The sequence below is a fragment of the Anomaloglossus baeobatrachus genome, chromosome 3, assembly GCF_048569485.1.
Source record: "Anomaloglossus baeobatrachus isolate aAnoBae1 chromosome 3, aAnoBae1.hap1, whole genome shotgun sequence".
Taxonomy (NCBI): domain Eukaryota; kingdom Metazoa; phylum Chordata; class Amphibia; order Anura; family Aromobatidae; genus Anomaloglossus; species Anomaloglossus baeobatrachus.
The window spans coordinates 332300112-332314749 of NC_134355.1; the positions used below are offsets into that span (position 1 = coordinate 332300112).

A 14638-nucleotide genomic window follows, 5' to 3' on the forward strand; every position below is an offset into this window, starting at 1 on the left:
GCATAGCACAAGTGGCATCATGAATAACTATTATAAACTTTCTCTTTTAACTGACACCGCCAGGGTCATGGAACCAAGCTTTGCCACCGCAGCGTCCCATCCCAGAAACTGAACTGCGGCCCGGTAACGAGTGCCCCACGGCACCGGTGTGGGTGTGTCATTAGCACGCCCACAGGGACGTACTAACATGCTAATGGGGACGACTAGCAAGGGAAGCAACGCCTTTGGGGCTACTCCCCTCGCTCATTAGCATACGATATAAGATCTTTAGAAATCCTTTTTCTAAAGATCTCTTTATCTATGCTAGTGTATAAAGGGACAATTAAACAGGGATTAGCAATATACACCCAGAACTGCTCGCGGTTCCGGGTGCATATTGCACCTGACAGGTTCCCTTTAAAATACCAAATCCCCACCAGAGGAAGACTGAAACACATGTGTGCCAACAAACAACATAATCTACCTATAAGTACAATACTCAGTATATTTAAAAGGGAGATTATGTTTGCTTTTTGTCACTTATTATCTACCTTTGTTCTCTCCCACCCGTGTTTATACTCCTCGGTCTTTGATCATACCACTTGGTAACAGCAATTGGCAGACAACTAGTGAAATTATAATATGAGGAAGGAAAGTAGCAGATAAACTGGGCTTCCTTGATATTGGCAGACTCAAATTCTGATGACAGGTTATTTCATGCTGGGCTGTAAAATGCTGAATCATGTTATTAAGGCAAATGCTTTGCAAATCCCTGGATTTCTATACAGAAATCTTTGTTATGCAGTGCAACTCATGCAGAACATTTTTTTCCCCCATCTTGTATCATTATGAGTGCAAACACCCCCGTACATACATACGCACACCAAAAAAAAAACAAAACAACTTGAGTGTCTATGCCTTCTAAATGGAAAGACATGGCTCGGTAGTTAGCACTGTTGCTTTGCAGCACTGAGGTCCTGGGTTCAAATCCCACCAAGGACATCTGCAAAAAATTGTATGTTCTCCCTGTGCTTGTGTGGGTTTCCTCCAGGTACTCTGGTTTCCTCCCACCCACACTCCAAAGACCTATGGATAGGGAATTTAAATTATACTCCCAAAAGGGGACAGAGATGAAAATATACAGTTGTGCGCAAAGGTTTAAAGGACTCCCTGAAAACTAGCGGTGTGGCTGTTTCAAGATGCACAATAAAGGAGGCACTTGAAGAAAAATGGGCTGCATGGTCGAGTCGCCAGAAGAAAGCCATTACTGCGTAAACGCCACAAAGCATCTCATGTACAATACGCCAAACCTCCAAACTTCTGTAACAAGGTATTTTGGAGTAATTACACCAAAATTGAACTTTCTAGCCACAACCATAAACGTTACATTTGGAGACGCGTCAACAAGGCCTATTATTAAAGGAACACCATTCTTACTGTGAAGCACGGAGGTGGATCGCTGATGACGTTAGGATGTGTGAGCTACAAAAGGCACAGGAAACTTGGTAAAAGGAAAGATTAATGCAGCACGTTATCAGCAAATACTGGAGGCAAATTTGCACTCATCAGCCTGGAAGCTGTGCATGCGACGTACTTGGATGTTCCAACATGACAACGATTCAAAACAAGGCCAAGTCAACCTATCATTGGCTACAGAAGAATGAAGTGAAGATTCTGGAATGGCCATCTCAGTCTCCTGACCTCAATATAATTGAACCACTCTGGGGAGAACATACACGCAATTCATGCACAAAAAAAAAAAAAAAGAGAAATTTATAGGAATTGGAGGCTTTATGCCAAGAAGAATGGGCAGCTTTATCATCTGAGAAAATAGAGCCTCATCCATAACTACCACAAAACACTTCAAGCTGTCATTGATGTTAGAGGGGGCAATACATGCTATTAAGAATTGGGATATGTGAACTTTTGATCAGGGTCATTTGGATGGTTTTGGATGTCATTATGATTTAAAAAGAGAAAACAGTAGTTTGTCAATAAATGGCTTCACCCAACCACTAACCATGAATGAAAAAAAGATTATGTTATCATTTATACTCTCTGAAAAAAGGCCAAGAAAGAAAAAAATCTGCCGGGGTATGTAAACTTTTGAACACAACTGTATCTGTGAAGCGTTGATGGTGCTATACAAGTAAGCATAATAAAAAAGTAATCTGCTGCCAAAAAAGGATTTGACAGTTTCTAAGCGTTGAACAGCAGTCACGTGACCGTAATTCTATGATATGGATGTTCTCAGCCAGAACCAGACTAATGAGGTGCAGCCTCACTCAATACAAGTGTATTGAGTAAGGCTTTGCCCACTAGTCGGACGAGCGCATTCCATACACTTGTATGGAATGAGGCCGCACCCACTAGGTGGGTACTGGTCGGGACATGCATATCACACAATTGTGGTGACATGACTGCCATTCCAGGGTCAGAAATCGTCATTTTTGAGTGACTGCAGACTTATTTAAGGGTACCTTCACACTTAGCGATGCAGCAGCGATCCGACCAGCGATCTGACCTGGTCAGGATCGCTGCTGCATCGCTACATGGTCGCTGGTGAGCTGTCAAACAGGCAGATCTCACCAGCGACCAGTGAACAGCCCCCAGCCAGCAGCGACGTGCAAGCGACGCTGCGCTTGCACGGAGCCGCCGTCTGGAAGCTGCGGAGACTGGTAACTAAGGTAAACATCGGGTATGGTTACCCGATGTTTACATTAGTTACCAGCGCACACCGCTTAGCTGTGTGTGCAGGGAGCAGGGAGCCGCGCACACTGAGCGCTGGCTCCTTGCTCTCCTAGCTACAGTACACATCGGGTTAATTAACCCGATGTGTAATGCAGCTACATGTGCAGAGAGCAGGGAGCCGGGCACACTGCTTAGCGCTGGCTCCTTGCTCTCCTAGCTGCTGTACACATCGGGTTAATTAACCCGATGTGTACAGCAGCTACATGTGCAGAGAGCCGGAGCCGGCAGCACAGGCAGCGTGAGAGCTGCAGAGGCTGGTAACTAAGGTAAATATCGGGTAACCACCTTGGTTACCCGATGTTTATCTTGGTTACAAGCTTACCTCAGCTGTCAGACGCCGGCTCCTGCTCCCTGCTCGCTTCATTTGTCGCTCTCTCGCTGTCACACACAGCGATCTGTGTGTCACAGCGGGAGAGCGCCTTTGAAGAAAACGAACCAGGGCTGTGTGTAACGAGCAGCGATTTCGCAGCAGGGGCCAGATCGCTGCTCATTGTCACACACAGCGAGATCGCTAATGAGGTCACTGCTGCGTCACAAAAAGTGTGACTCAGCAGCAATCTCGGCAGTGAGCTCTCTGTGTGTGAAGCACCCCTTAGACTGTACAATGCCTTTAAACAGTTTGTTATCTCCTGTAGGAACAAAGGATCAGGCATCTTGAAATCTTCATGAAAAGTGTTTTATTTCTAAGATATCTTCTATAGGGGAACAGTCTAAACATCCTCATATTAGATGGTTGGACATTCAGCCAAGGCCCTGTCCACTAGTCCTCCATTTGTAATGGATCCAGTATTAAAAAAAAAAAAAATTGGATCTTTTTTAAAACAGAACAAAAAAAACATGCAAAAACGGAAAAAGTTTAAGTTCTTTAATGTCTTTAAAAATAACAAATGAATCCATTTGAAATAGACACTTTGGTTTCAGATTTTTTTTGCGGTTCTTGTACAATTATATATATAAAAAAAAAAAAAAAACAAAACCTGCAGACAAATGGAAAACATTTTATGACACTTCCATTCCCATTCAAATGAATGGGTCCAGTACTGGAAGATTTTCGCTCTGTTTTTGTGAAACCCACATTAATGAAAAAACAGAACTAACTGGACATGCATGGGAACTGAAGTGCAGTTCCTACAAGTTCCTGCAGCTTACAAAAGTTTCTGTACACTTTTGGTTAGGCTAGATTCCCACAGGCGTATTTCACAGTCCATATACGGAGCACAATATCCTGACTTACCACAGGTGCCCCGGCCCCAACTTGCAGATTCAGATATGTCTGAGTTTAGGCCGGTTTCACATTTGCGTCGTTTTGACGGAAACTGAATCCAGCACAGATGCAGTACAGTTCATTTATTTACAGTGGAAGTGCGACACCATGCGGTTGTGTGTTTCATACACAACCGCATGTGTCCACATGGTGTCGCGCTTCCACTGTAAATAAATGAACTGTACTGCATCTGTGCTGGATTCAGTTTCCGTCAAAACGACGCAAATGTGAAACCGGCCTTGTACATTTGGATAGAGAGACCTGTGGTCAGTCCTGACATTGCGCTCCGTATACTAAACATTAAATATGCCCATCTGAACCCGGCCTTCGCTTGTATGATTGCTTAGTTTTGTAATGAAATTTAAAACATGGACATGTCAATTACAGTAATTGATTTAGGTGCTCATACACTTTAGAAAAAAAGGAAGCTAAACAGGTTTCGGCAGCAAAGGCTCACTATGTTATGTGTATCTGGGCCCCATGACTTATCCAACAGATGAGGTTAAGGAAATGAAGAATCGGCATATATAACTCCTCATTGAGAAAACAGTTACACTTGATTGAAGTCTGAATGTGTATGAGAGGAATAATGGTCAGTCGCTGAAGTTTTATTGTCAACTTTGCACTTTTTCTTTAAAGGGAAACGGTCACTAAATTCATCATCTTTTAAAGTGCAGCCACCACCAGTAAGCTCTTATAGACAAGTGCTCAAGCCGATGTGTATAACACAAGAACAGCTTCAATTATACTCACGTGTGGGCAGTCTCGGTCTGGCGACTCCTCTCTTCTTACGATCGCTGTCCTTCTCTGCTCCATGTGGATGACACATCCTACGTCATCCACACAGAGTCCTCAATTGCAATCCTGCGTATGCACACTTTTCTCTGCCCTTATACACATCGGCATGGGCACTTTATACAGTATTTTAGAATGCTGTATATAAGGGGCTTATTGGTAGTGGTCGCAGTTTATAGGGTGAAATATGGTGACAGGATCCCTTTAAGTGCCAAATTAGACATAATATACAGAAGGTGAAGAAATGCTCTAAATTGCTGACAGCAGAATGTAAGAGCCACGATCCAGCCTGTACATCACTTCAGGCGGCAACCGATAAAAAAAATTAAAAATTTTTTTTAAAAAATGGCTTTTGGAAGAAAAAGGACAGCAAAATTGAAGCGCAAAAAATAAAAATTGCTCAGTCCTGTAGGGGTTAGGTTGCAACACAATACAAACTGCACCCAATTCAAAAGAATGTGACAAATTCCAACATGATAAATATCTCTAAATTTACACTGAAAAGAAAAATAACTCAATGTTTATGCCTTTCCTAAAACTGTTTCTTGAAAATAAAAATAAAATATAAAAAAAAAAACAATAATAATAATAATAGTTACTGTTATACTTAGGGTAGTTAGTTTGCTATTTTTGAAAATGTTAAAAGTAGGATATACTGCAGCTGCATCTTTTTTCCTGTGCACGATGAAAACTATTTTATGCAAAAAAGCTTAACTGAATATGTACTAAACACCGACGTCTCAAATGGAGGCATCTTTTGTTGCATTAGATATCATGGTCATACAGAACACAGAATGATAAGAACAATTTTTTACATTTTCCTTTTCTTAAAACTATTGTGCAATGAAAAAAAGCTAACAGATATTAAAATGTTTTCTAGTGGCACTGATAATACATATGTACTTACATGTTGAGCTTTGATGTTACTGTAGACTTGTGGCTGTCATTCAGAGCAACGTGAAGCCTTGATCCGTTTGAAGAATCAGAAGCTTGGTTTGTATTGCGTTGAGACTGCAATTTCAGTTCTCCTTGTTTGCTCTCCTGCTTTGTCCTTCTGTCTACACCACCTATAGTTGTAGCTTTGCTACCCTCCTCAGCAGTATTGCTTGTGCTCTCTCCACCACATCCAGCTAAGGATTCAGGAACAGATGATTTTTCCACGTAGGCGTTATTTGTTGTGGAAACAGGAACAGGCTGGTTAAACTCAGTTGTTTTGGCAGAGGCAGCTGCAGTCGGATTTCTAAACAGTGGATCTCTACCATGTGCCTTGCGATCTGTTGGAGAAGAGGGAGCAGAAGAATTTTTTTTCCTCATAGGGCTGGAGGCTGGGTGTTGCTGTTTATCTTTGTCTGATTCACCCTTGGGCGACAGTTTGATATTAGCTCCCGCCTTTAATTCTTGGTTGGCTGAGGCTGAAACAGACTCAGGTGACACAGCTTTCAGATCCCCATCAGGAATATTTGAGTACTCCTTAACCCCCTCAGTGTTACTCTCATCAAACATGTTATCCTGTAGTGCTGTGTGTTCAGTGTTATTTTCCTCTTGACTATTCTGAGATTTAAGGGAGCGTCTCTTTCTGTTAATTTTTCTATTAGGACTCTTCTCCATTGTGTCCACACTACTACAACTTTTTAAGGAGGATTGAGAACCAGTACTAGTAGTTTTACTAAGATAGATATCAAATGCTAAAACCTTTGCATTTTCATCCTTTGACTTATCTTCCAGAGGTTCAGTAAAAACATCACCTTCTAAAGGACTAAGAGAGGGCGAGCTGTCCCCTGAACTTACAGGTTTATGTAAACTACTACTGCCACCTGCTGTGTCAAAGAATGGTTTCAATTCAGTTGGCTGTAGAGCTTGGTGTTTGGCATCATTTCCAAATGCAATTGGCGATGTTATTTTTGTAGAGTTTATTTTTTCCGTGCTTCCCAATTTTTGGATAGATCTTTCAGATATCCTAATTTTTGGATCTGATACTCTGCTAGAGAATTTTGTCGTTTTCTTAGTCAATACTTTGGGAGAACCATTTTTAATTATATGTATTTCCTGTGAAACCTTTCTTATGCTGACCTTTCCTTCTCCATCAGTGGAACTTCTCCTTGCAGGTGACTGTATTAATTGACGGACAATCTTCTCTGTGCCTTGTCTGTCAACCTTGAATGTGGGACTCAGTGGTGACCTTTGAATGACATCCGAAAATGCATCAGGCGAAAGAACAGGGCTTTCTACATCTACTACACTTGACTCCCCAGCTACTTTAACGGAGTTTTTACTCTCATTGGTATCTCTATCATCACTGTTTCCATTAAAGGTCAACTTCAAACTTTGGCCTACAGGTGATGTAGGCTCCTTAGAGACAAGCTGAGACTGCTGATCTGAAACAATGCCAGGAGCCTGATTATGTACTTTGGAGATTGAGGTTACTAGGACTTGAGCCCTTTTTCTCTCCCTTTCAGATTTTTCATTATTTGGGCTTGTGGGAGAATCAGGGGCAGTTTTGCTCTGTTTCTTTTTAGCAGTGCTAAACAAATTCCCAAACTTTCCCAAGACGGGTTTCTTTGTGCTTTCTTTCTTAGATAATTCTGCAGATGGTGATCGAGACTAGAAGAAAATAAAGAAAAGGAAATACATTTAGTGAAAAATAGGAAACTGAGTGCTACAATTTCCCTTTACAGTTAGGGAGTAGCCCTACTTTGAGCATACCTCTGATACATTATCATTATTTATTTAGCCTTAGTTACATGTGTTCAGGCCTTGGTTAACTAGTCGATGATAAATCATTAAAATGAAGGTCAAAATTCTATTAATTTAAAAAAACACTAAAAATTCTAGAATATTTCCCATCATGAGCCAAATGAATGCTATTAAATTCACATTTATTAAACACCTCCAGTAAACAAAAATTATCTAATGTATACATACTGTAGGTAAACATTGAGAAGAGTCATTTTGGGTGCAGATTGAGATCTATGGTATCTATGGTATATCTGAGATATATGGTTGATCTATGGTATATCTATGATATATAGACTCATCAAATAAAAAGGCATGTTTACATAGTTGATAATACTTCACATATATGTAACAGATTTTTCCCCATACATTCCGAGCATAAATGGTGCAGACCCCAAGAATGTCCATTATCTATACTGTCCATACTTTGCATCCCAAACCCTTAATATACTATCTTATTATGGGCTGGAAAAAAAAAAAAGTTCTCTTAATTGGAGTCTGTTAACCCCAAAATATATAATACTAACTGTACAGTGATAGAGGACATGGATCATATAAAGATACTAGTACTGTACGTGTCAGTTGTAGTGTGCCTGAGAAAATTACTTTTAATTCAAATTTAAAATGATAGGGTCTCGTAGCACCAATGGAGTGGCCAAGAGCTCATTGAGTGGTTACATAACTTCAGTTTGCATTTTGGGGACTTCCACCACTCCTGATTGACAGCATTCATTTGCCAAGAGCAAACACTGCCTGGACTCAGAGTGTATGTCTATGTATGTGCTCTGACACTGCCTGAGCCTGGCAATGCGCGCACTGCATGTACAAGTGCATCTTAAATTTGAATATCCTCAAAGTTAATTTTTTTTCAGTAATTCAATACAAAAAGGGAAAACACATATATTATAGAGAGTCATTACAAATAGAGTGATGTATTTCAAGTGTTTATTTCTGTTAATGTTGATGATTATGGCTTACAGCCAATGAAAACCCAAAAGTCATCTCAGAAAATTAGAATATTATATAAGACCAACTGAAAAAGTGATTTTAAACTCAGAAATGTTGACCTACGGAAAAGTATGTACAGTAAATGCACTCCAATACTTCTTGCATGAATTACTGCATCAATGCAGCGTGGCATGGAGGCGATCAGCCTGTGGCACTGCTGAGGTGTTATGGAAGCCCAGGTTGCTTTGATAGCAGCCTTCAGCTCGTCTGCATTGTTGGGTCTGGGGTCTCATCTTCCTCTTGACAATACCCCATAGATTCTCTATGGGGTTTAGGTCAGGCGAGTTTGCTGTCCAGTCAAGCACAGTGATACTGTGGTTATTAAACCAGGTATTGGTACTTTTGGCAGTGAGGACAGGTGCCAAGGCCTGCTGGAAAATGAAAATTTCCATCTCCAAAAAGCTTCTCGGCCAGAGGGAGCATGAAGTGCTCTAAAGTTTCCTGGTAGACTGCTGTGCTTTTGTGGCTTAGCCTCCTTATGAAGTGTGTCAGTGACTGCCTTCTGGACAGCAGTCTTCCCAATGATTGTGTAGCCTACTGAACCAGAACTAAGGTACCATTTTAAACGCTTAGGAAGCCTTTGCAGGTGTTTTGTGGTAATTATTCTAATTTTCTGAGATAATGACTTTTGGGTTTTCATTGGCTGTACGCAACAATCATCTGCATTAACAGACATAAACACTTGAAATAGATCACTCTGTTTGTAATGACTCTATAATATATGTGTGAGTTTCCCTTTTTGTATTGACTTTTTTTTTTTTTTACAGGATCAGTTTTCTTAACATGGGAGTATATGGAAAACTGATTTGTTAAAGGGAACCTGTCACCAGTTTTTTTCACTATGAAACCAGAAGTGTCACCTTCTGCAGTTCCTGGGCTGCATTCTATGAAGGTGTACCTTGTGCCCTGACTCCCCTTGCAGACCTCGAATATAACTTTATAAAACCTGACCGTTAGGTATGCTAATGACCTGTGGGGCTCAGATGGGCGTGTTTATTTTCGTCTCCTGTCCCTCCTTGTCGCCTTCTTCACGGTCCTCCTTTCTTGATTGACGTGATGATGCCGCCGTCATGCACGCTGCTCGGCCAAATCTCGCGTCTGTGCAGTTACTCCCCTGGCTCGCGCAGGCGCAGTTCGCCCTCGCGCTAGCCAATGCTGTGTTTGCACATGCGTGAGATTATGGTCGGCAATGTGCATGACGTCCTCTGCGTCATCCTCGTACCCGACCACTATCTAGCTATCATGTGAAACTGATCAAAACATATCCTTTACAAATGCAGGAAAAATGGATGGCTAAATAACAGTTAATGGATCCGTGTTCCATAGACTCCCATGTAAAAAAAAGAAAAGAAAACAAACCGATCTTGCAAAAAGCTTGTTTTTTTTCCCCCAAACAGACAAGAAAGTTGAAATTGCACAACTTTTTTTGTTAACAGATTGCTGCTGGATCCGTCCTAATGGATGATTAATGGACATGTGAACCCAGCCTTAGCTGTCCCAAGTATGATGGGCAATCCCCGGATGTTCGGGATTGGGAGCTTCGCTTGAACGTTTTGGAAAGATCGAGATCGAGAACACAAACTTGCATCCTAACACCGAACTCTGGCTTTACAGTTATGGGATGGGGTGGGGGGGGGCTGTAAAGTTAAGAATATAGTTAATAAGAAACATTGTCATTATACTTACAGGTTTCTCTGTTAGGAGACTGTCTCCTGGCTGCTTCCATGTCTGATCATTGCTGTGCCGCCCGGTAACCACCACCACTGCCTAAAAGGAACTTCCATGACGTCATAGCCATCTGTCCAGTCTGGTGTGAATGTTGTACAGACATTGGCTTACAGACTGGTCACATGGCTATGACATCATCGAAAGTCCTGTTAACTGCACTTTGTCACTGTGCGAGTGTCACAACGCATCACCTGGTACGGCACACACTCTCCCGACAGCAGTGGGTCGGCTGCATGTATTTCCATGCAGCTGAGGTGTTCCTATCCAGAGAGTGTCAGACCATGCGGGGTGATGCAATGCGAGACGCAAGTGGAATAATACCCTGTCAGCCTGCTTCTCGCTCTCTACAGAGCAATGAAGCAGAGCTGCCATGGCTCTGTTTCTTACTCTGTATAGACGCTGTCTGTTCAGAACGATGAAACAGAGCTGACAATGCTCTACCTGTGGACTATGTCGCGCTAAGGATTTTTTTATAATAAAGAGTCTAAATGTTTTTTTTGTTTTATTTCTAATAAAAAAAAAATTTCTATGTGTTGTGGTTTTTTTTTTACCATTTACTAGAAATTCATAGTGGCCATGTCTAATTTGGTATGACACCATGAATTTCTGGCTTAGTACCATCAGAGAATACAAAGCTGGTAGTAACCCCTTTATTACCCAGCGTGCCACCGCCACCAGGGCCGATGGATGACCCGGGTAAAGCGCCTGGAATAGGAGCTAAGAAACAAAGCGCCATTTCCAAGGGGGGTTGCGGAGAATCCCAGCTGCCTGGTTTTGGGCGTGAGCCCACGCTTTTTGTTTTCTATAATGTTTTAAAAAAAAAAAAAAAAGATGTATGTATATATACATACATACATACATACATACATACATACATACATACATACATACACACACAGCTCTGGCAAAAATTAAGAGGCCATTGCAAAATTGTCAGTTTGTCTAATTTTTCTCATTATAGGTATATTTGAGTAAGCTGTAAATTGCTGTTTTATTCTATAAACTACTATTTTCAGAAAATAAATACAAAATGTTTTGCTTGGAAATTCGGAGACATGTCAGTAGTTTATAGAATAAAAGAACAATTTACAGTTTACTCAAATATACCTACAAAGAGTAAAATCAGACAAAACTGACAATTTTGCAGTGGTCTCTTAATTTTTGCCAGAGTAGTACAGTATATATAATATATACACACACACACACACACACACACACACAAAGAAGGGAATTTTGTTTACTTACCGTAAATTCCTTTTCTTCTAGCTCCAATTGGGAGACCCAGACAATTGGGGTGTATAGGCTATGCCTCCGGAGGCCGCACAAAGTATTACACTAAAAGTGTAAAGCCCCTCCCCTTCTGCCTATACACCCCCCGTGCTCCCACGGGCTCCTCAGTTTTGGTGCAAAAGCAAGAAGGAGGAAAAGAATTATAAACTGGTTTAAAGTAAATTCAATCCGAAGGAATATCGGAGAACTGAAACCATTCAACATGAACAACATGTGTACACACAAAAAAAACAGGGGCGGGTGCTGGGTCTCCCAATTGGAGCTAGAAGAAAAGGAATTTACGGTAAGTAAACAAAATTCCCTTCTTCTTTGTCGCTCCATTGGGAGACCCAGACAATTGGGACGTCCAAAAGCAGTCCCTGGGTGGGTAAAATAATACCTCGTGATAGAGCCGTAAAACGGCCCCTTCCTACAGGTGGGCAACCGCCGCCTGAAGGACTCGTCTACCTAGGCTGGCATCCGCCGAAGCATAGGTATGCACCTGATAGTGTTTCGTGAAAGTGTGCAGGCTCGACCAGGTAGCTGCCTGACACACCTGCTGAGCCGTAGCCTGGTGCCTCAAGGCCCAGGACGCGCCCACGGCTCTGGTAGAATGGGCCTTCAGCCCTGAGGGAACCGGAAGCCCAGCAGAACGGTAAGCTTCGAGAATTGGTTCCTTGATCCACCGAGCCAGGGTTGATTTGGAAGCCTGTGACCCTTTACGCTGGCCAGCGACAAGGACAAAGAGTGCATCCGAGCGGCGCAGGGGCGCCGTCCGAGAAATGTAGAGCCTGAGTGCTCTCACCAGATCTAACAAGTGCAAATCCTTTTCACATTGGTGAACCGGATGAGGACAAAAAGAAGGTAAGGAGATATCCTGATTGAGATGAAAGGGGGATACCACTTTAGGGAGAAATTCCGGAACCGGACGCAGAACCACCTTGTCCTGGTGAAACACCAGGAAAGGGGCTTTGCATGACAGCGCTGCTAGCTCAGACACTCTCCGAAGTGAAGTGACTGCTACTAGAAAAACCACTTTCTGCGAAAGGCGTGAGAGAGAAATATCTCTCATTGGCTCGAATGGTGGTTTCTGAAGAACCATCAGCACCCTGTTCAGATCCCAGGGTTCTAACGGCCGCTTGTAAGGAGGAACGATGTGACAAACCCCCTGCAGGAACGTGCGTACCTGTGGAAGTCTGGCTAGGCGCTTCTGGAAAAACACAGAGAGCGCTGAGACTTGTCCCTTAAGGGAGCCGAGCGACAAACCCTTTTCCAGTCCAGATTGAAGGAAGGACAGAAAAGTGGGCAAGGCAAAAGGCCAGGGAGAAAAACCTTGAGCAGAGCACCACGACAGGAAAATTTTCCACGTCCTGTGGTAGATCTTGGCGGACTTTGGTTTCCTAGCCTGTCTCATAGTGGCAATGACGTCTTGAGATAACCCTGAAGACGCTAGCATCCAGGACTCAATGGCCACACAGTCAGGTTGAGGGCCGCAGAATTCAGATGGAAAAACGGCCCTTGAGATAGCAAGTCTGGTCGGTCTGGTAGTGCCCACGGTTGGCCGACCGTGAGATGCCACAGATCCGGGTACCACGACCGCCTCGGCCAGTCTGGAGCGACGAGGATGACGCGGCGGCAGTCGGCCCTGATCTTGCGTAACACTCTGTGCAACAGTGCCAACGTAGGAAACACATAAGGGAGCTGAAACTGCGACCAATCCTGAACTAAGGCGTCTGCCGCCAGAGCTCTGGGATCTTGAGACCGTGCCATGAACGTCGGTACCTTGTTGTTGTGCCGGGACGCCATGATGTCGACGTACGGCACCCCCCAGCGGCAACAGATCTCCTGAAACACGTCCGGGTGAAGGGACCATTCCCCTGCGTCCATGCCCTGGCGACTGAGAAAATCCGCTTCCCAGTTTTCCACGCCTGGGATGTGAACTGCAGAGATGGTGGAGGCCGTGGCTTCCACCCACATCAAAATCCGCCGGACTTCCTGGAAGGCTTGCCGACTGCGTGTGCCGCCTTGGTGGTTGATGTATGCCACCGCTGTGGAATTGTCCGACTGAATTCGGATCTGCTTGCCTTCCAGCCACTGCTGGAACGCTTTCAGGGCAAGATACACTGCCCGTATTTCCAGAACATTGATCTGAAGTGAGGACTCTTGCTGGGTCCACGTACCCTGAGCCCTGTGGTGGAGAAAAACCGCTCCCCACCCTGACAGACTCGCGTCCGTCGTGACCACCTCCCAGGATGGGGGTAGGAAGGATTTCCCCTTCGATAATGAAGTGGGAAGAAGCCACCACCGAAGGGAAGCTTTGGTCGCCTGAGAGAGGGAGACGTTCCTGTCGAGGGACGTCGGCTTCCTGTCCCATTTGCGTAGGATGTCCCATTGAAGAGGACGCAGGTGAAACTGCGCGAAAGGGACTGCCTCCATTGCTGCCACCATCTTCCCCAGGAAGTGCATGAGGCGCCTCAAGGGGTGTGACTGGCCTTGAAGGAGAGATTGTACCCCTTTCTGTAGTGACCGCTGCTTGATCAGCGGAAGCTTCACTATCGCTGAGAGGGTATGAAACTCCATGCCAAGGTATGTCAGCGATTGGGCCGGTGTCAGATTTGACTTTGGAAAATTGATGATCCACCCGAAACTCTGGAGAGTCTCCAGGGTAGCGTCGAGGCTGTGTTGGCATGCCTCTTGAGAGGGTGCCTTGATCAACAGATCGTCCAAGTACGGGATCACCGAGTGACCCTGAGAGTGGAGGACCGCTACTACAGTAGCCATAACCTTGGTGAAAACCCGTGGGGCTGTTGCCAGGCCGAACGGCAGTGCCACGAACTGCAGGTGTTCGTTTTCTATGGCGAAGCGCAAGAAGCGCTGGTGCTCTGGAGCAATCGGTACGTGGAGATAAGCATCTTTGATATCGATCGATGCAAGGAAATCTCCTTGGGACATTGAGGCGATGACGGAGCGGAGGGATTCCATCCGGAACCGCCTGGTCTTTACGTGTTTGTTGAGAAGTTTCAGGTCCAGGACAGGACGGAAAGACCCGTCCTTCTTTGGGACCACAAACAAGTTGGAGTAAAAACCGTGGCCCTGTTGCTGAAGAGGAAC

The 14638-nt window shown here is 43.9% G+C and overlaps 1 protein-coding gene across 2 annotated transcripts in view; it reads right to left on the reverse strand.

Moving 5' to 3' along the window:
- Positions 1-14638, reverse strand: part of CRYBG1 (crystallin beta-gamma domain containing 1) — a 448368-nt gene that overhangs the window by 125773 nt on the left and 307957 nt on the right. For both annotated transcript variants that reach the window (XM_075340074.1, XM_075340075.1), the window contains one exon: positions 5697-7390. In XM_075340074.1, the coding sequence (XP_075196189.1) occupies positions 5697-7390 (1694 nt within the window). The remainder of the gene's footprint in view (positions 1-5696; positions 7391-14638) is intronic.